The sequence below is a fragment of the Trachemys scripta genome, chromosome 3 (assembly GCF_013100865.1).
Source record: "Trachemys scripta elegans isolate TJP31775 chromosome 3, CAS_Tse_1.0, whole genome shotgun sequence".
Taxonomy (NCBI): domain Eukaryota; kingdom Metazoa; phylum Chordata; order Testudines; family Emydidae; genus Trachemys; species Trachemys scripta.
The window spans coordinates 17,313,342-17,334,676 of NC_048300.1; the positions used below are offsets into that span (position 1 = coordinate 17,313,342).

The 21,335-nt window shown below is 44.5% G+C and overlaps 1 protein-coding gene across 2 annotated transcripts in view; it reads left to right on the forward strand.

Moving 5' to 3' along the window:
- The first annotated feature begins 4,042 nt into the window (after window positions 1-4,042).
- ACTR2 (actin related protein 2) overlaps window positions 4,043-21,335 on the forward strand; it is a 46,545-nt gene continuing 29,252 nt past the window's right edge. For both annotated transcript variants that reach the window (XM_034764226.1, XM_034764227.1), the window contains exons 1-2: window positions 4,043-4,144; window positions 17,588-17,698. In XM_034764226.1, coding sequence (XP_034620117.1) covers window positions 4,097-4,144; window positions 17,588-17,698 — 159 coding nt within the window. In that variant the 5' untranslated portion in view covers window positions 4,043-4,096. The remainder of the gene's footprint in view (window positions 4,145-17,587; window positions 17,699-21,335) is intronic.

Genomic DNA, 21,335 nt, shown 5'->3' on the forward strand with positions numbered 1-21,335 from the left:
GGCCGGGCCGGGGGCTCGGGGGCCCGGCCGGCGGCTCGGGTGCCGGGTGCTGGGCCGGGGGCTCGGGTGCCGGGCTGGGGGCTTGGGGGCTCGGCCAGCGGTGCTCAGGGGGCCCGGTGCCGGGTCGGGCCGGGGGCTCGGCCGGCGGGGCTCGGGGGGGCCCGGTGCCGGGCCGGGCCAGGGACTCGGGGGGCCTGGCCAGTAGTGCCGGGCGCCGGGCCGGGGGCTCAGGTGCCGGGTCGGGGGCTCGGGCTGGGGACCTGCGGGGGTGGGCCGCGCCTCCTCCCCCCACGCCCTCCCTTACCTGCTTCAGGCTTCCCGCGACTCAAATGTTCGCGGGAAGCGGGGGAGGGGGCGGAGACTTTGGAGAGGGGGCGGGGCTGGGGGCGGGGCCCCTTTAAAGTGTCCTCCTTTCGGAGGCACTAAATATGGTAACCCTACCCTGCACCCTTGGGTGTAAAGGACGTGGTGAGGAGTCGGGACAAGGGTTGGAACAGGGATGGTAGTGGTGCAGCTGCAGGGTACTGTACTCCATTAACTCCAAACTTACAGACAGTCTCTTAGTAACCATTACCAAAAGGCAGCATTTATAACAACTCACACACTGCTCTGAACTAGGTTGGGGCTGACCAAAATATTAAGGGAGCTGTCTGCACCCCCTTTTCATTTAGTACAGCAAAGAACTCTGGGACAGCAGAGAATCTGGCCTTTAGAGTTTATTCTCCTGTTTATGTGTGCGGGTAACTTCCATTCACATTAGCACGGTTTCTGTGTGTATGCACATCAAGATAGCTCCGAGAGGCCTCTTAACATGAAAGTCCATGAAAACCCATTCATATCAATACAGGTCAGGTGTAGTACATTACCTGATAAGCTTCAGCAATCTGCTTAGTCATTAGGTTATTATCTTCTATTGTGAAGTCCTATTCTCTTGCAAAAGCCACAAGACCCTTTCTAACCAGCACACAGTGAGTAGTTGTCTCCATGACTTTATGAGTTACATCAAGTGGTGTTCCGATTTTTTTTCAGAATGAAAATTACATTTTTACGCAATCGTTATTTTTTCTAAATCAGTGCAACAACAAAAACAAGAGCTAAAAATACCTGAAATTAAAACCAAGACATATACAAATATTAGGTTCCAAGAATAGGAAGGGTATTATTTTTATTAAAAATCTTCTTGATTGTTTTTTTATATGACCTTCAAAGCAACTAGAGCTTCTATCTTGGCCTAAACATAACAAACACAGACTAGATACAGACCAAATTTACACTGCACTCTTAATATTTTGCCCTAGCTTTATATAATCCTAGGTTTTCTCCTGCAAGATTTTTCTGCCCTAGACCCATTGACCTAAAAAAAAGTAATAAAGTAATGTTGACAATACGCAGCTCTGATAAATCTTTAGTTTGGTTTTGGTGTTGTATTTTGAACCACACTAACCTTATGGGTAAATGAGTTGAGTGGTGTCAGCCTCAATTGTTAGTTAATATTTCAGGATTGATGGGCGTTAGGTTTCCATTAAAAAAATGCTCCAACCCAGTTCCACAAGTAGAGTTTGGTGAAAAATTTCAGACAAAACTTTTTCACCATAAAATGCACATTTGGGTCAGCCAAAACATTTTGCAAATTCATGTCAAATTTCCCCAACTGTTTTGGTCAACCCTTCTTCGCCAAACCTTCCAAAAAAATTCCCCCAAAATTGCATGTTTTGACATTTTCTAAAAGAAATGTTTCAAAACTAAGTTTACCTCAATTTCATTTAAAAAAAAGTGAAAAAATCAAACATTTCATTTTGGGTCAAAACCAATTTTTTTTTAGCTTTGTCAGTTCACCAAAAAATACTAAAGCTTTCATTTCAAGTCAACCTGAAACTTTTTTTTTATTTTAACAAATTTCAGTTCAGCTAGCAAACCAAAAAATTAATTATTTGCACAGTTCTAACTTTAAGGCCCCCACTTTTATCCCAATACTTCATACATTTTTTTAAAAGTATATATTAATATACATATATAAATAAATGTACGGTCATGCCCAGTCAAAGCTGCTGCTGCTGCTCTAAAATGACCAGGATGCAGCTGTATCACATCGAATTATTCCATCTTTGCTTGAGTAGCCTCCTCGTCTTACTACATAACTCCCTATTTCTTCATCATTCTCAAAATCTGGACATAATTAGTTTAAAAAGCGGTCAAGTATTAGACCCAAATTCTGATTTTATAAAAAATCTGAACGTTCCCCAAGATTGCACTTAAAAAATTAGTATTTTAAAGGCATCAAAGAACAACACAATGGCCACTATTTTGTTAGGACCCCCCCAAACCAACCCCCCAAATTGTGCTTATGTGCCTTTCACTTTTCACTACTTCCAATGTTGGCTTGACATTTCCAGTGATACAAGAGAAAAAATGAGGATCTGATACCACATTTCTTGTCCATCCAAAAATGTCATTGAAGTCCAGGGGAATTTGGGGTGTGCAAGAAAAGCAGATGTTACGAAGCAAAGTAAGAAAACATGTTTATTTCATTCTTTATTCGGAACCCACTGAAAAATGCAAAATGTTTGCCAAGCAGAAAAGCGCAAAACTGTTAGGGAAGGACATTCTATTTATAGATTTCTAAGAGGATATTGTAAATTCATTTTATGTAAAGCATCAGAAAATGAAACTGTGATGGAAACATGTTCAGTAAAATGATCATTTATCCCTCCCTTTGCCTGTATTGAGCTCAACTAAAGACTGGATTTAATATACTGATAACACCAACTATTTCTGATTATACATAAAGTGCCTTGCCTCACCTAGTTCCTTGTTAGAACATGCCTGATGACTTCATTCCATATTTTTCAAATGAGTAGAAGTGGATCTTTTAGGTTTGCAGATACCTAAATAACTCAGAGGACCTAGTCATTTCTCCTAGGTATTTGGTTCATGAGGGAGGAGTGTTGTAGAGGGAATATTTGGATATGGGTGTGTTGTGCAACTCTGGGGCAGGGGGTGTCCATGGGGATGAGGCGCTCTCAGGCAGTGGGGGTGGGGGAAGGTCCACAGGGGTGAGACATTTTGGAGCTCAGGGGCAGTAGGGGATTTCCATGGGGATGGGTTTTGGCCCTCTAGGGCAGTGGTCTCCAAAGTTTTTTGATCGCGCACCCTATCAGTAAAAAATTTTTGAGTACGCACCCCCGCCGCGCCGAAGCAAAAAAAAAAACCAAAACAAACAACCCTCCTCCTGCCGCTCACCCCCGTGCGCGAACCCCACTTTGGAGACCACTGCTCTAGGGCAGTGGGATGGAAGGAAATCCATGAGGGTGGGATGTAGAACTCTAAGGCAGTAGAAGGGTGTATCTATGTGAGCTCTTGGGGGGGGTGGGGGTTGTGGAGCTCTGGGCCAGTGTACGTGGGGGGATTATGGAGCTGTGGGCCAGAGAGGGCATGTCCATGGGGATGGGGATTGTGTCAGGCTGAGGTAGAGGGGTGACCATGGGGGACAGAGGTGGGGGTTGTCAGGTGGCAGGAGGGGGTATCTATGGGGGCGCAGGGGTGCCAGCAGTGCAGGGTGCCCAAGGGGCGGGATGTCCATTGGGATGGGGGTTGTGTCAGGCTGGGGCAGTGGGGGTATCTATGGGGACCGCGGGGGCCGTATTGGAGCTGTGGGGGGGAGATGTCTATGAGGGGAGTGGGGGGGCTGTGTGTATGGGAGGGCTGGGGCAGAGCAGTGTCTGTGGGGGGAGATGAGGTGCCCATGGGGCAGGGGTGGAGCTGTCTGGGGGTGGCTGGGGGCCGGGGGTGCCATGGGGGGGAGGAGCTCTCTGTATGTCGCGGGGGCGCTGACTGCCCAGAGTAACCCCGCCGTGCCCGACCCCGGTCACCTGTCACGGCCTCCTGGCCGCAGTCAGAGGCCCTGCAGGAGGAGCCGCCGCCATGACAACCACAAAGGGAGCGGACCCGATTGAAGCCGGGGCGCCGCAAGGGGTCGGACCGCAGCGGGAACTGCAGGCGGCGGGGCCGAGCCGGCCGCTGATTGGAGGCGGCGGCCTGTCAGTCAGCGCGGAGCGCAGACGGCGGGCGGCTGCGGGTGACGCACGCGGAGCGGAGCATGGACGCGCTGGGCAGGAAGGTGGTGGTGTGCGACAACGGCACCGGGGTGAGCGGCCAGGCCGGGCACCGGGCAGGGGACTGGGGCTCCGGCCCCTCGCGGGCTCCAGGGGCAGCGACCGGCCCAGCCCCCCGGGGCGCCGGCAGCGGGGGGGCGCTCACAGGGAGCGGGGCGCTGCCCGGCCGCCCCAGCGCCTGTCACTCGGCACAGCTCGCTGCGGGCGGGCGGAGCGGGGAAGGGGCCGCTTGAGAGACACCTCGCCGGGCGAGATTCCCTCCCCTCCGGGCCCGGACCCGCCGCCCGCCTCCCCCAGCCGGGATCTCCTTCCTCTCCTCCCCGAGTGGGATGCCCCTCTTCCCAGCACCGTCTAGCCGCCGGGATCGTCCTCTCCCCCCGGCCTGCTGCCCGCCACTTCCCCTGGAATTGTCAATAGGACCTCGGGGCAGGATCCCCTTCCCCTCACTGCCCCCCACTGGGATTTCCTTCCTTCCTTCCTGGCCTGCCGCCCGCCCCTCCCACCTTGCTGGGATCTTTCTCCCCTCCCGGCCCGCCTGCCTGGCCCTACGGGATCTTCCTCCCGGCCCCGGCCCCCCCCCCCCCCCCCGTCGGGCAGGATCTCCTTCCTCCTCCCGCCACCGGCCTGCCCTCTTCCCCCACTCGGGCAGGATCTCCTTCCTCCTCTCGGCACCGGCCTGCCTCCAACTCCACAACCTGCCCCATAGATAAACCCTCCTATTGCACTAGAGTTCTGCATCCTGCCCATGTGGATTTCCTCCCATCCCACTGCCCTAAAGGACCACAACCCATCCCCATGGAAATCCCCCACTGCCCCAGAACTCCCCAGTGTCTCACCTCTGTGGACCTTTCCCTCCCCACTGCCTGAGAGCTCCCCTAGACGGGATCCCTTTCCCCTCCCAGCACCAGCCCACCACCTGCCCTGGCATCCCATACCAAAGCACAAAAAGGTCTGTAACATGGAGCTGGAGCAGCTCCCTAGACTACCACCAGCGCAGCGGGAGCTGGGCAGTTCTAACCACTCATCTTGCTGAGATGGTGAAAGGGCTTCTGCCCCCGTCTGTGCTGTAGCTTCTACTGCTGCCACCATAAGCAGGGGGCAAACTACCTGTCTGAACGTTTTTTACAGTATAGATGCAGCCTAAGAACAACAGGGTAACTCGGTGCTCTGGGCCTCTCCACCCTTGGGAGCACATCAGTGCTCCTTGTGCTGCTTTGGGATAACGTGGATGCTTGTCCACTAAGCCCAGTAGCTCACTTCTCTCATCGGCTTAAATTGACTATTGTTGGCATTTCTTGGTGTGTCTGTGTATAATATTAAATATACTGTGTATAAAAAGAGGATAAAGAGAATGAGAATATTTAGAGTTGAAAGGTTTTCTTATTGCGAGTTGTGCTTTTACAGGCAGAATGAGGTATTGGAAACTAATAAAAAAAATTTGGCTGTAGACTAAAGTAGCCTCTAATATTGATAATTATATTAATGCTCCTGCATTGTTTATTTTAGCATGCAGGCTAGCCTATCTTCTTGGAGTGTCTTCAAAAAATTCTGTTCAGTGATGAGGGCAGAAAACAGAGGTTGGTTTATATTAAATGACTCTAGCTCACTAAACTGTAAGTGTGGGTAGAACCAGACAATCACTATGCTCTCTAATGAACTCTTACAAGAAAATGATAAAAGACAAAAACAGCATATCATTATGGCTAAACACTTTTCACAAAGTGATCACTCTGTCAGTCCTTATCCTCAAAGGAAACCTGCACAACGCTTTCAAAAGATGAGCCTGGGATCTTAAGTTCATAACTTTGCTAGACGCTAAAAATCATGGACTGAATAGAGACATTGGTCATGTCTATGCTACAAAATTAAGTCGACCTAATTTACATGGGCATACAACTGCTGCAGTAATTACATCGCTTGTATGTATGTGTCACGGCACTGCTGCATGTCCCTTTTGTGCCCCATCTCATCTATACCACAAGCAATGTGCTCGTAGGTGTCAAAGTTACTATGGCTAGATCGGAACTGCAACTGCATAGCCTCCTCTCCCCACACGCCCAACAAATCCAGCAACTCTGGTGTACTCCAGGTGGGAGCATGAAAGCTGGCATGGTCAGCTAGGAACATATGATGTGGGTTGTCCACACAGAGCAAACAGGAAATGGAATTTCAAAAATTCCTGGGGCTTTAAAGGGGGGTGTGTGTGCATGCCTGTGTACCTGGCTGCAGGGCAGCAGAGGAAAAACTGCTTACCAGTGCCGTCATGATAAGCATTGTGGGATACGACCTGGAGGCCACTTAGGGGGACAGGAGCAAGTGCACTGTCTATAATGACATGGCATCACTCCAACTTTGTCGCAAAAAGCTCTATGCCTCTTGTCAAGGTGGTTTTATGTCAGCGAAGCAGGAGAATTAAATCAGTGAGAGAAGCATTGTTGTGTGTACACTTTCACCGCTTTGTCGATGCAATCTGACTTTTGATGACAAAACTTGTATAGTGTAGACAAGGCCTAAGCTATGCCTACACTACCACTTATGTCAGCATAATTTATGTCGCACAGGGGTGTGAATAATCCCCCAACCCCAAGTGACATAAGTTACACCGACGTAAGTGCTAGTGTGGATAGCGCTATGTTGGCAGGAAATCTTCTCCCGCCAACATAGCTACCACCTCTCGTGGAGGTGGTTTTATTATGCTGACAGGAGAGCTCTCTCCTGTTCATAGAATATCAGGGTTGGAAGGGACCTCAGGAGGTCATCTAGTCCAACCTCCTGCTCAAAGCAGGACCAATCCCTAGACAGATTTTTGTCCTAAATCCCTAAATGGCCCCCTCAAGGATTGAACTCACAACCCTGGGTTTAGCAGGCCAGTGCTCAAACACCGTCTATGCCAGAAGCACTGCAGTGGCTTTATGTGTAGACAAGCCCTATGTTGGTGTAGTTGGTGAGTTACGTCAGCAGGAGCAAAATTTTAGTGTAGATACGTACGTAGTTAGCTCAATGTAAGCTGCCCTGCGTCAACCTGATTCTATAGTGTAGATCAGACCACTGGATTTATGGCTTATTACAACAATCTATAACCCACTAACAACCTCTCCCCTTCCTTAACACCCCTCTAGTCATAGGGAGGAAACAGGTCATTTCACCTCGAATGGTCCCTTGAAATATGTATTAACTACGTCTGCCAAACAGTCTGTTCCATCTTGTGTTTAGCTGTGATACTCTGAGCCCTGGTCTACACTACAAAGTTATGTCGATATAACTGTCACTCAGGGGTGTGGAGCAATGTAGTTGTACTGACTTAACTCCCGGTGTAGACAGTGCTAGGTCAACCCCAGGGCTTTTTCCCCTAAACATAGCTACCACCTCTGCAGGAGATGGAGTACTTACTACGCCAACGGAGAACCTCTCCCCTTGGCATGGATAGCGTCTTCACTAAGCACTACAGCAGCAACAGTGAAGCTGTGTCACTGCAGCACCTAAGCATAGGCAACCCTTAGCAACTTTCCCAGACCAGAAGAGCTCTGTGGAGCTTGAAAGCTTGTCTGTCAGCAGCAGAAGTTGGTCCAGTCAAAGCTATTACCTCATGCACCTTGTTTCTCTAGATCACTAAAACACAGAGTAACTCTTTAAAACTTTTAGTTGCAGACTTAGAGCTGCGAACTCAGAGTGCCAAAAATTGGGTTTCTCTCCTCTTTTCCCTTTTTTGGTAAAGAAGGCCTGAAAGGTTGTGGGGCTTTGGTTTTCTCCGTCTCATTAGAAATTCAGTTTTTGTCTATCTGGGAAGACTTTCTGAACCTGTCAAGATGAGGCCCTGGTCTACACTACAAACATATGGAAAACTCACACCCCTGAGCAACGCAGTTTATATTGACCCAACTCCCAGTGTAGATGGTCCTATGTTGACTGGAGGGCTTTCCCTGTTGACATAGCTACCGCCTCTCAGGGAAGTGGAGCACCTGTGTTGACAGGAGAAGCTGTCCCATCGGTGTACGTAGTGTCTTCACTAAGTGCTAGAGCAGTGCAGTGCTGTAAGTGTAGACAAGCTCTAGGAAAAGAGGTGCTCTTTAAAAACAGATCAGGTAACTCAAGTGAGCTAACATCACTTGAAACAGTCTTTAACACCTAATGTAAATACTGTTTAGCATCTTTACCGCTGTGTTGGTTGATGATATTTAGAGCCCTACCAAATTCACGGCTATGAAAAACGCATTACAGGCCATGAAATCTGGTCTTTTGTGTGCTTTTACTCTATACTATACAGATTTCACAGGGGAGACATTTCTCAAATTGAGGGTCCTGACCAAAAAGGGAGTTGCAGGAGGGTCACAAAGTTATTTTAGGAGGGTCACAGTATTGCCACCCTTGCTTCTGAGCTGCCTTCAGATCTGGGTGGCTGGAGAGCAGCGGCTGTTAGCCGGGCGCCCAGCTCTGAAGGCAGTGTCCTGCCAGCAGCAGTGCAGAAGTAAGGGTGGCAGTACCATGCCATACTGTGCTTCCTGTTGTGCTGCTGCTGGTGACGGCTCTGCCTTCAGAGCTGAGCTCCTGCACCGCTCTCCAGCTGCCCAACTCTGAAGGCAGTGCAGCCGCCAGCCGGAGCACAGAAGTAAAGGTAGCAGTACCACAACCTCCCCTACAATGACCTTGTGACCCCCCCCCCAAAAAAAACCTCCCCTACAATGACCTTGTGTCCCCCTCCCCCCAAAAAAACTCCTTTATGGGTCAGGACCCCTAAAATTACAACACCGTGAAATAGCTGAAATAATGACATTTTTGTTTTTAAAAATCCTATGATTGTGAAATTGACCCAAATGGACTTTGAACTAGTGAAACTGACATCAGCAAGAGACAGGAGCTTTTGAGTCTAGCAATTGGGAAGGAAATGACTGTTACAAAAAGAAAGTCTTAACACCCACTTAACGCCAAAGTCTAATGAGCATTTGAGACAAAGGATATCTTCGTTAAAAGTTTCAACATCCTGCCTGTAAATTAAAACATGATCTCTCACAATAAACATCTGAAACCTCCAAGAAAGTGCTCCAGGAAAATTAGGGAAAGAGGCCAGATTTGACAATTCCAACATTTCAAACGTTAAAAAATTGTTTTTTTGGAATGGCAGGGCCTAAAACCTTTAGGTCATCGCTATACATCATACAAAAAAATGCTTTGCAGGTTATCTTTAAAAGCCCTTAAAGCTCTTGAGGGCCTGATCCCGAGAGGTTGATTTCAATGGGAGTTTTAGATGCTCTCAGGATCTCTCTTTATTGTGGTGTAAGTATGTTTCTTTGTAAATTTGTTAGAATATGTTAATTATGGAGACAATGACCATGACTTACTTCTACTATAGTTCATTTCAAGTATGCAGTACAAGAACTGCTTTTGTTTTTGGTCCAAACTTCAGTCACTTAGGCCTGGTCTACACACAGGTTTTGTACCAGTGTAACTATTTTGTTTAGGGATGTGATTGATTTTGGTAAACTGAAGTAACTATCCATAGAATTCCTAGTGTGGACACAGTCATACAAGTGCTGCTTATTCCCCTCCCCTTTCTATATGGGAACAGATGTACCAGCGTAAAACAGCTTTGTACTGACTATACTGGTATAATTTTTGTGTGTAGACAGTCCTTTGGGCAAATGCTTAATTTTAACACATAAGTAGTCCTAGAAACATGCTTAATTTTAGCAGGTTAGGGGAATAATTACTTGATGTCATTTAGGTCTGTAACCTAAATGATCTCAGAAAAATGATTTTTCAACATAAGAAAAACCCAGTTTTTGAGAAGAATAAATTGAGCCACAAATTGAGTTAAAGCCATAAATTTTCATTATCAAGTCAATATTGTAATAGTAAATGTTATTCTATGATAGACAACGCTGCCTTATTTTAGAATTATTTTTAATAAAATATTTTCATGATAAGGTGACTGAATACACCATGATTAGCATTCAGAGAATCATAGAATATCAGGGTTGGAAGGGACCTCAGGAGGTCATCTAGTCCAACCCCCTGCTCAAAGCAGGACCAATCCCCAACTAAATCATCCCATTCAGGGCTTTGTCAAGTTTGTCCTTAAAAACCTCTAAGGAAGGAGATTCCACCACCTCCTTAGGTAACCCATTCCAGTGCTTCACCACTCTCCCAGTGAAAAAGTTTTTCCTAATATCCAACCTAAACCTCCCCTACTGCAACTTGAGACCATTACTCCTTGTTCTGTCATCTGGCACCACTGAGAACAGTTTAGATCCATCCTCTTTGGAACCCCCTTTCAGGTAGTTGAAAGCAGCAATCAAATCCTCCCTCATTCTTCTCTTCTGCAGACTAAACAATCCTAGTTCCCTCAGCCTCTCCTCATAAGTCAATTGCTCCAGCCCCCTAATCATTTTTGTTGCCCTCCACTGGACTCTTTCCAATTTTTCCACATCCTTCTTGTAGTGTGGGGCCCAAAACTGGACCCAGTACTCCAGATGAGGCCTCACCAATGTTGAATAGAGGGGAATGATTATGTCCCTTGATCTGCTGGCAATGCCCCTACTTATACAGCCCAAATTGCCGTTAGCCTTCTTGGCAAAAAGGGTACACTGTCGACTCATATCCAGCTTCTCGTCCACTGTAACCCTTAGGTCTTTTCCTGCAGAACTGCTGCCTAGCCACTCAGTCCCTAGTTTGTAGCAGTGCATGGGATTCTTCCGTCCTAAGTGCAGGACTCTGCACTTGTCCTTGTTGAACCTCGTCAGATTTCTTTTGGCCAATCCTCCAATTTGTCTAGGTCCCTCTGTATCCTATCCCTACCCTCGAGCGTATCTACCACTCCTCCCAGTTTAGTGTCATCTGCAAACTTGCTGAGGGTGCAGTCCACGCCACTCTCCAGATCATTAATGAAGATATTGAACAAAACCGGCCCCAGGACCGACCCTTGGGACACTCCGCTTGATATTGGCTGCCAACTAGACATGGAGCCATTGATCGCTACCCGTTGAGCTCGACGATCTAGCCAGCTTTCTATCCACCTTATAGTCCATTCATCCAGCCCATACTTCTTTAACTTTCTGGCAAGAATACTGTGGGAGACTGTATCAAAAGCTTTGCTAAAGTCAAGGAATAGCACATCCACTGCTTTCCCCTCATCCACAGAGCCAGTTAGCTCATCAAAGAAGGCAATTAGGTTAGTCAGGCATGACTTGCCCTTGGTGAATCCATGCTGACTGTTCCTGATCACTTTCCTCTCTAAGTGCTTCAGAATTGATTCCTTGAGGACCTACTCCATGATTTTTCCAGGGACTGAAGTGAGGCTGACTGGCCTGTAGTTAAACTCCAGAAATATAACATAAAATGTTGTATATGAACTATCTTAGCAATTGTAGCCAAAATGCTTTAATTTTCTTTAAAAATCTTGTATAAATTGTTTGGAAACCTGCAGTTCTTGTAATGCTTACTGTACTATCTGATTATTGTGGATCTTATTGCAATCTGTCTTTAAGAAAAAGTAATTTAAAAATGTGTTTTCACAACCCATGTAATGTAGGAGGACCTTTTAATAAGGTCAGCAGCAGGATCTTATCATCCACCTCAGACATTCTAGATTTTATGATTCTTTTTTTTTTTTTTAAAGAACAAATAGTAAGTTACTTTAGGCCTGGAGTGTTGTCCTAATTATATTTTTAAAATTCTTTTGTCCGAGAGGTTTATACTACTTTAAACTACCTTAACATTGAGACTTGATGAGATACAAGATTGTTCAATATAAAAGTGGTCTCAAGACAGGTTTGTGAGCAGATGTAGCCTGTGTATTTATTTTTATTTGAAAGAATATTTATACACTGCATGTTCTTACCACTTGATGACTCAGTGGGAAGTGAGAGCACCAATTTGAACCACAATGCTAAGAGGAGGAAACTATATATGGTAAAATTATTTCTGATACACTGGATTCTTGCATGCACCAGGCAAACTAAGTAACTATTCTTAAAACACACTTGTATGTATATGTACAATAGACATTTGTTCTGTGTATTATAATATACAACATGTACTTCTTGCAAAGATGTTTTTCTATGAATAGTTCTTCACTATTTTGTAAGATGCGATGTTGCATTTAAATGTTGCTGCTGTTAAACATTTACAGTATGCTTAGTTGTGCTGAACTTGGAATTCAATAACTGCCCCAAGGAACATACACTTCAATTTTGGTTGCATTAGGGAGTTTGTTTGCCAGTGGAAAGAACGGCAAATATCTGGGGTCTTTGAGTTTTTTAGTAAAATGAAAAATGGGTTATCCTTGACTAATTACAGATTTTTGAGTGTATTGGTTGTATAGTTTGAAGTTCTGGAAAGTCTGTAATAAGCTGCTGAAAAATCGGTGTGGTTGGGATTTTATTTTATCTTTTGCTGGCAAGTGTCTCACTTTTTGTTTTTACTCCTTTAGCAAGAAATCAAAAACACTCTGGGCCCTTGTCTGTGGCGACATTGTTACTCCTTGTGCTGACTCTTAGAATATCAGCTATTGTACATAAAGTGTTATAACTTTGTAGCCGTAGCGTCAAATATGTTCGGTCGTCTGAAGCCGCTGAATTTTAATTTGATGATGAAATTGGTGCTGCTATATGAATCTCATCATTAACTTCTAGGAATTATTAAAAAATAATAATAATAAAAAAAAAAGGCTGACCTCCCTCATTCACCAGATCCTCCTGTAGCCTACGTTCCCTGAATTGGGAAAGAGGAGACCAGGAGTTCAGGTCTCATCTAAATGCTATTTAAATTCCTATGAGACTTGCTAAACTTATTATTAACCAAGGGGGCCTTGAACCCCAATCCAGAAAATGGGGGGGGGGAGAAGCTGCTGAAAATTCCCTTCCCCCTGTTTTTAAATAGGTTAAGCAGAAGGCTTGTGCAAAGGCACTGTGAACCCAGGTTTCTAATGTGACAATCCTTGCTCTTATCCACTGTACTACACTGCCTTTCAGAGTGACTAAACCAGTTTAGCTGTATTATTTCCACCCACTATAAACCCCACTTTTCTTCCGGAGCCAGGGATTGACCCCAGGATTCCTGATCACCAGTATTCTGCTGCTGACTAGTAAATAGTTGTGTAACCCTCTAGGATGGTGTATGTTAATTCCTTCTCCAGGCTGATCTAGAAAGGGACTGGCAGTTACTCCTGTAGTTCAAATAGTAAGAACCGAAGCTGGAGCTCTCAAGGTGCAGCAGTTCAAATCTTGCTGCTGATCTGTGTGGAGGTATGGTTGTGTGTGATTTGCTCTGTGAAAAGACCACTTTAAAACAGTATTGTAGAACTTAAACTATGATAATTTGTAGATTGTAAATGTGTGAATCACCAAAACGCACCTTTCACCTTTCACTCATTTATTGCACATTTAACTTTTGTCACGCTCCTGGTAGGTGTATCTGGGTTGTATATCATCTTCTGCCCAGTCTGCAGAGAATGAGTGTTTGTGACAGCTTGAGAACTTGGCCCTGTCCCCCGCACAAGCTGTAAAGACTCATGCTTTCGATTTTGGAGATCATTGTTTCAATACGTAGGCTTGGCCAGCGTGGCATCCATCACGCTTGCAGGTCTCTCGTGTTGGTGTATTTGAAGGTTGAGAGGTATGCTTAATACTGGGGTGGGGGGAAAGCAATAGGCAGATTTACTGGTATAGTGCTGCTGCAGCCGCTTGTGGCTGTGTGTAGTTTCTGGAATCCATGAGAGGCTCTGAGGGAGTGTTTTGGGAAGTGAATATTTACATAGACTCCTTCATAGAAGTTCCCTACATCTGACCACTGCAAAATCTGGAGGATTGTGAATAAGGTGTTGCAGGCACACAGTGTACTAAGACATATCAGCCTTGAAGGTGCTTCTGAAGACTGTGCATGTGTATAAAAAAAACTAAGACATTAGTGAACAAAAATTACATTTAGTGGCATTTAACACTGCAGCAGGGCACACTCCAGCCATCCAAAACTTTAGAAGCATGGAAATAAGTTATGGGGAAAGCACTTCTTTCTACCTGCATATTGCAGACAGCACTTTTGATAATGCACTTCATTGCTCCATAAGGTTTCCATCTCCCAACAGATTCCCAAAGTAATATATACCCCTACTTGATCAACTTGAGTGACCTCAGCTGTGTTAAGGCAAATTAACTTCCCCGATGCTTTAAATGTGAAAGTTGTACTCCTCTGTTCATGTAATTGATATAAAAGCATATGAGGTCACATGCACTTTTGTATTAAAGTGCATGTTTGATCAAATTGGGGTAATAGGCTTGTGAGGCTCTATTCCCCCATTAATTAGACTGGCTTCATAGCTTTTCAGACTCTCTGATACTCGTGTGTGGAAATAAGTGCATTGGCAAAAATATTTTGGGCTCCAACCTGTTCAGCCTGTTCAGAATATGGTTGGCCATTAATTGCTGTGATAAATAGGAGCAGCACTCTCTTGCATGTGTAGACAAGCTCTGTGTAAGTCCTAGATATTGATAGCCTCAGAATAAGCAGAAGGGCTGACGAGCCCTTGCCTTGCCATTTCATACCATGTTGCTGAAGGAGACCTTTCACCTTTGGAAAGGAGTTGGGACTTGTGGAAAGGAGTTGATAAGCTCAAGAACACTTTTCCTAACCCTCAAACATGTAAAGTTGGCTCCACCGGCAGAGAGAACACGTGGCCCTCATCATGTTTTTTCTTTGATGCTGAATGCAAATTGATTTTGCTAATTAAAAGTGCAGCAGGTACGGAGCCATATTAAATGAATTGTAATTCTTGCCATTGTATTTAAGGTTCTTAACTTATATCCACATTTCCCAAACTTATGAAAGTCGAGACTCCCTTTGGGCAGAAAAAAACCCCCAAATGTACTTCCTGCCCCAACACCCCCGAGAATTTTAAAGGCCTACTGTTCCTTTTAATATGTAGATCTTCATGCACCACCACTTCTCCTCTTCCCTCAGGGAAGTACTGGTGTATATCTTGACAATACATTTCCCCTCCTTTATTGCATGCTTTGAGCAGTGTTGATATTTAAAGTATTCGAACTGGTATTTGAGTTAATATCAGTTGAAATGAATAGGACAGTTCACACTTTAGAATTCAGGCAGAAATTACTGCATCAGTTAGCCTTCAAAAAGTGATCCAAGTGTTTCTCCACAACCGTAACAGCTAGAGACGTTTTGTTTTTTGAAAATTTGAAATCTGTCTGCGAACCACTCCCCCCACCCCAAAATAAAACAAAAAACACCCTTTCCCAGGGTAGCATGTCTCACATCTTAGAAAATGTAGACTTACATTCAGTTCTTTCAAGTGTTACATGGCTTTTTAAGTATAATTTTAATATATTAAAATATATTAATATGCCTTATTACTCTTAGGGCCTGTCTGCACTGCCCTGCAGTTCGGACTAAGGAGATGTGAATAGCAATGCACACTAAAGTGGTGTGTTATTGCTCCCTTATGTGGACACTGGGTGCAAAACTGAAGAGTCCCGAGTTTGCAGCAGAACTTTTCAGTTTGCAACTGCAGTATCCACACCTGGGAGTTACAGCACAGCACTTGTGCACTGCTATTCACACCCCATTAGCCCAAACTATGGGGCAGGACAGACCAGCTGCTTGAGAAGTAAGCTGCTTGCTGCCAGAGGACCACCCTGAAAGGTGATCGATGTAGAGTTGCAGAATGGTGGGGGAGGTGAGCCAAATACAGTATAGTTAAGGCCAGAAGTCTCGCGCACATCTCTATCAAATGAAAGAGGTATTAGTATCTCTTCAAAATTTCAGATATGTGTTTAGAAAAAGTTTTTAAAACTATCTAAAATGAGTATTGAAGTTCTAGGCAGAGGCTTGTAAATGTACATTTGGGCCTACAAATTTACCCTAATTGTGAGCTCAATTGTAAACAGTGAGTGTATGTTCATTAGATGTCACAGTAACCTGTGACAACAAATATTGGTGGGAAAAGGTGCAAAAGTGGGACAGACTGAATTACACCTCTACCCCGATATAACGTGACCCGATATAACACGAATTTGGATATAACGCGGTAAAGCAGTGCTCTGGGGGGCGGGGCTGCGCACTCCGGCGGATCAAAGCAAGTTCGATATAATGTGGTTTCAACTATAACGCGGTAAGATTTTTTTGGCTCCCGAGGACAGCGTTATATAGGGGTAGAGGTGTAGTTCAAGCAAAAAGGTCTACTGATATTACTCAAGGACTATGTTAAGATCATTCGTGGTAAACAAGAAAAGTGTGGAAGCAGAAATCAGTAAACCAAAATTGGTGTATTGGAAACTAGGCCTAATTGTTGGAGAAAATAATGAGGGGATGGTCTATTCCAGCCATCCCTGCCTTTTGGTCCTTAAAGAAAGAGACTTTGGGGAGAACAATTGGTCACTGGAGTGAGCTTCACCATCATGGCTACCATCCCCACTGTCTCCTCAAAGCTCAGACCTTCTTTATCCCACTCCTGAAAGATGTCCTGACCAAACCAGGCTAGATGACATCACTACCCCCACCAGTCTCGCATCCCAAGCACCACCTGGGATGTGAGATTCTTTTCTCCCACCTCCCCCAATATGTCTTTTTCCTTCCTTACCTTATTTCCATCTCTTTCATATCTCTCGCTCCTTTTTCCTTCTCTCTAAGAAGAGTCTGGCTTAGCTTGGCAAGACTGCATGTTTTGCAACATTGCTGTGAGCCTGTGACCAGAAAGAGGTAGCTAAAAGCAATGCCCTAAATGGGCCTCTGCTGGTATAAGTTTGCCAGGTCTCGGAGTGAGTAATAAGTCTGTGTGCTGTGTCTCTTTTTACAGCAGTGAGGATGCATGTGAGAGTCAACACCAGAGACAGAAGCAGCATTTTCTCTCTTTGCTATTCTTTCCCCCCCCCCTTGTGTGTGTTTTTTTTGTTTTGTCATCTTCAGAAATGGGATCAGGCTTTAACAACAACAACATCAATAATAACTCCAGCCCATCTCAACTAATATCTTTGTTTTCCCCCAAAATGACAGTAGTTACCTTCTTTACCACCAAAGAGGCTTCTTTTTTTTCTTTCTTTTTTTTTTTTTTTTCCTTCTAAAAACTCTCAAGCTATAGGGAAAGGGAACAAGCGACGTTGTTAAAATGAGAGCCCTATTTAATACTTTACATTTCAAATGCTTTTACTGTTTTTCCTTCTTCTCTGTGTCTTTAATAAAAGGATTTTTAATGATCTGTTTGCCATGGAACGCAGCAGGCTGAGGTCACTGTATTCCAAACCTCGAACCTTGTTTAAAACTGTTTAATGTTGGACAGTCAGGATCACGTTAACACCTTGAACTCTTTTGGCCCCTTTATTACATCTAAATTAATACAACATGACTTATTTTCTTAAATTCCTTACCTGCATTTGAAAATTTTCCCCTAAAGACTAAAATGTTTTTAATAGTAATAAACAAATGTGATGCACGTATTAACTAATCAAATTATTCCACTTTTTTCTTTTCAGTTTGTGAAATGTGGGTATGCAGGCTCAAATTTTCCGGAACACATCTTTCCAGCTTTGGTTGGAAGACCAATTATAAGATCAACTGCCAAAGTGGGAAACATTGAAATCAAGGTAATGTTTTTTCCTATAACAGATTAAAGCATTTAGGGTAGTCTTTCAATTGTATACAGTAGAACCTCAGAGTTAAAAACACCAGAGTTACAAACTGATCAGTCAACCACACACCTCATTTGGAACTAGAAGTATGCAATCAGGCCGCAGAGACAAAAAAAAGAAAAAGCAAACACTCTATACCAGCGATTCTCAAACTGTGGGTCAGGACTCCAAAGTAGGTTGCATTTTAATGGGGTCGCTGGGGCGGGCTTAGATTTGCGGGGGCCCGAGGTAGACGCCCAAGCCCCACCTCCTAGGGTCAAAGCCAAAGCCTGAGGACTTCAGTTCTGGGCAGCAGCTTTGGTCCCTCAACCCGGGGCAGTGGGGTTCGGGCTTTGGCCCATCCAGGGTAGCAGAACTCAGATGGGTTCAGGCTTTGCTCCCCTCTCCTGGGATCATGTAGTAATTTTTAGTGTCAGAAGGGGCTCACGGTGCAATGAAGTTCGAGAACCCCTGCAAATGTAAACTACTAAAAAAAAAAAAAAAAAAAGGTAAGGAAACAGTTTCTGTGCTTGTCTCATTTAAATTAAGATGGGTAAAAGCAGCATTTTTCTTCTGCATATTAAAGTTTCAAAGCTGTATTAAGTCAATGTTCAGTTTTCAAGTTTTGAAAGAACAACTGTAACATTTTGTTCAGAGTTTCGAACATTTCGGAGTTATGAACAACCTCCATTAACAAGGTGCTTGTAACTCTGAGGTTCTACTATAATACATAAAAGTACTTTCTCCTCCTTTTATCATGACCTCTCTAGCAGTCTTTCCTGTGATTCACTGCTCAAGTAATGAGCTTTAGCAGCTGCACCCCTTCAGGGCATGTGGTGAGCAGAAGGGTAGTTGAATGTTACTGGAAGCTGACTGTCAGGGGGCCAGTGTGCATAGGAGGCTGGGGCTCTTAGATCTTGATAAGGGATTTGGGGAAATGAGGCAGCAGCTGATCAGATGGCTGATTCTTGCTGTCCAGTCTTAGTGCAAGATTCTGAGACAATGATGAGTTAATGGCTATAGCCTAAAGTTTTTACTGTTCAGTACACAATTAGTTGTAAGCAAAACCATCTCTGAACTTGTATGAGATGCCTAACTTTGCTTGTATTTATTTTTCATTATGTTGTAAGTACTGATGGTAGACATAGAGCTTTCCACAGAATAGAGAAACAATCCCTGCTTTGAGGAGCTTACAGTCTAAAAATATTGTAATATTCCAGGTTTGAAAAAAATCTAATCACTAGCATTAAGTTGAAAACCTTCCTTGAGGCATGTGGGGGCCTATGTTTCTAACCCTTCTGACTGCAAAGATACTATTTCAGATTTAAGTAGATGCAGGGCTGACTTCCTGAGTGTGCAGATAAAGTTTGTGTCTTTGCTGCTGCTGCCTCACAAAGCTATGAGCGGCAGAGTGAAATCAACAGAACTCTGGTCAGTTTCACTCTTGATATTTGGAATCCAATAGGCAGCACTGAAACAGTTTCCTGCTGGTGCTTAGGGGAAAGTATGAGCATTAGTAGAAGGTGGCATTAGAATTATTCGAGGGGAAGAATGACAAAAAATGCAAAGTAAAGGCCTAGACTGGAAAGGTGTAAAGTAGCAGAAATCTTTCATTTCTTCCCCTACATCCCTCAGCAGCCGGGAGGTTGGGTAGTAGAGGACTTTTCACCTTCACAGTAGCTGGGAGGACATAGAGGGAGAAAGAGCGCGCTTCTCATTTCTAGAAGCTTGAGGGGGACAATTGAAGGTTCACATTTTTCAGACATCTACTTGCCAGAAGCTGAAGTGAAAGCTAGATTTCCCCAAGCAGAGTCCAAGTACAATCCTGGCAGAAATCCCCTCACCCTACACAGTGGTTAGAAATGTCTCACCAAGGAATTTCCCCTGGAGATTGCTGATATGGACCCATCTTCTTTCTCCTTTGTTTCTACCTTAAGCTAGAAGCTTTAGTGTTATGGATAATGGGTCTGATACATTTTTCAAGCCCTGACTTGGTCAATGCTGCTAGCCCAGTTTAGGATGGCCTTTAATCATCTGAGTATTTGGTTTCGTATGAGTTGAGGCTCTGGAATGGGGTGGAGGGGAGTGTCATATCTGATGTATTGATGCTTTTTGCATCTAACTCCTTGTATCATGTCTCTCATTCTAAAGATGGAATCACTCAAGGATATTTTAATGAAGAATGGGACTTGGACTCCTGATTTATTTTGTAACTACTTTACAGCACCTGTCTACTTTTATTGTAGTTGCTGTAAGACAAGGCCAAAAAAAACCAAAAACAGGACGGGAGAAGCAAACAACCAACCTACAGATCTGTCTCGGATCTTCTTTCCTGGTGCATATGTAGGATAAATTCAGTAAGACAGCACAGTGAAACTGTCTGAAGACCATTTTTTTGCCTCTGGATATCATGACATTTTTGCTGCTTTCCTAAAAAGATATTTTTGGCAGATAAATTATACTAAAATGTGAATGGATCAATTCCAGCTACACATTAAAGAGCATTGTGGCTCATTCAGAAGACTCTTCAGCAAAGGAAATTGACAAGAACATCATCAGTTTAGCTCTTTAAAAATATTCAGAAAAACTAGCCAAATTCAGGAACTGAGTGAAATGAGCCCTAAAACAGGGTTTTATAAAAGCAGCCTTTGCCCATTATTCCTGTCAGGAGAGCAAATGAGGACATAAGGTGACACAGCTACATTACAGGTGTATGCATGCAAAGGTGTGGTTTTCACTGGAACAGTTTCCCCCAAAATTCCAACCAGTTAAAACCTGTTGAGCTAAACTGATTTTAAAACTGCTTGAAACTGTAGTGCAAACCAGGCTCCTGGCAACTTGAACCAGTTTTACTGAACCAGCTTCTAAACTACCTTCAGCAGTTTTTGAAACTGGTTTGGTAAAAATGGTTGGTTTAAGGAGTCTAAACTACACCGCACTTCCAACTGGTTTTAAAATGAACCCATCAAAATCTCTTTTAAAACTAATTAGAATCTTTAGGGATACTTCCTTAGAGTAGAACAGGCTCAACTATGCACTTTACCCCATTTTTATTCCTAGTCCATGCCCCACAATTTTCTTCCCCAGTTCCTATCTCAGAAATCCATAGAGTGGGGTGTCTGTAGGTTTTGAGTGGGTGGAGAATATAGGCCTGGTCTACATTGGGGTGGGGGATTGATCTAAGTTACGCAACTTCAGCTATGTGAATAACGTAGCTGAAGTCGACATACTTAGTTCGACTTACCGTGGTGTCTTCACTGCAGTGAGTTGACTGCTGCCGCTCCCCCATCAACTCTGCCTGCGCCTCTCGCGGTGGTGGAGTACAGGAGTCGACAGGAGAGCACTCAAGGGTCAATTTATCATGTCTAGACTAGATGCGATAAATCAATCCCCGCTGGATCGATCGCTGCCTGCCGATCCAGCAGGTAGTGTAGACATACCCATAGTCAGCATGCACCCTGTGTTCCACATCCAGTAGCAGGAGGATTTTCTGGCAGCTGCCTGTGCAGAGTACTTGCCCTGATGTTATTGTCATGTGTAAATAGAGCAAGTAAACACACCTTTCTGGAGCTGATATTTTTCTTATTAATATGCTATTGGAAGAGTTGGTGAC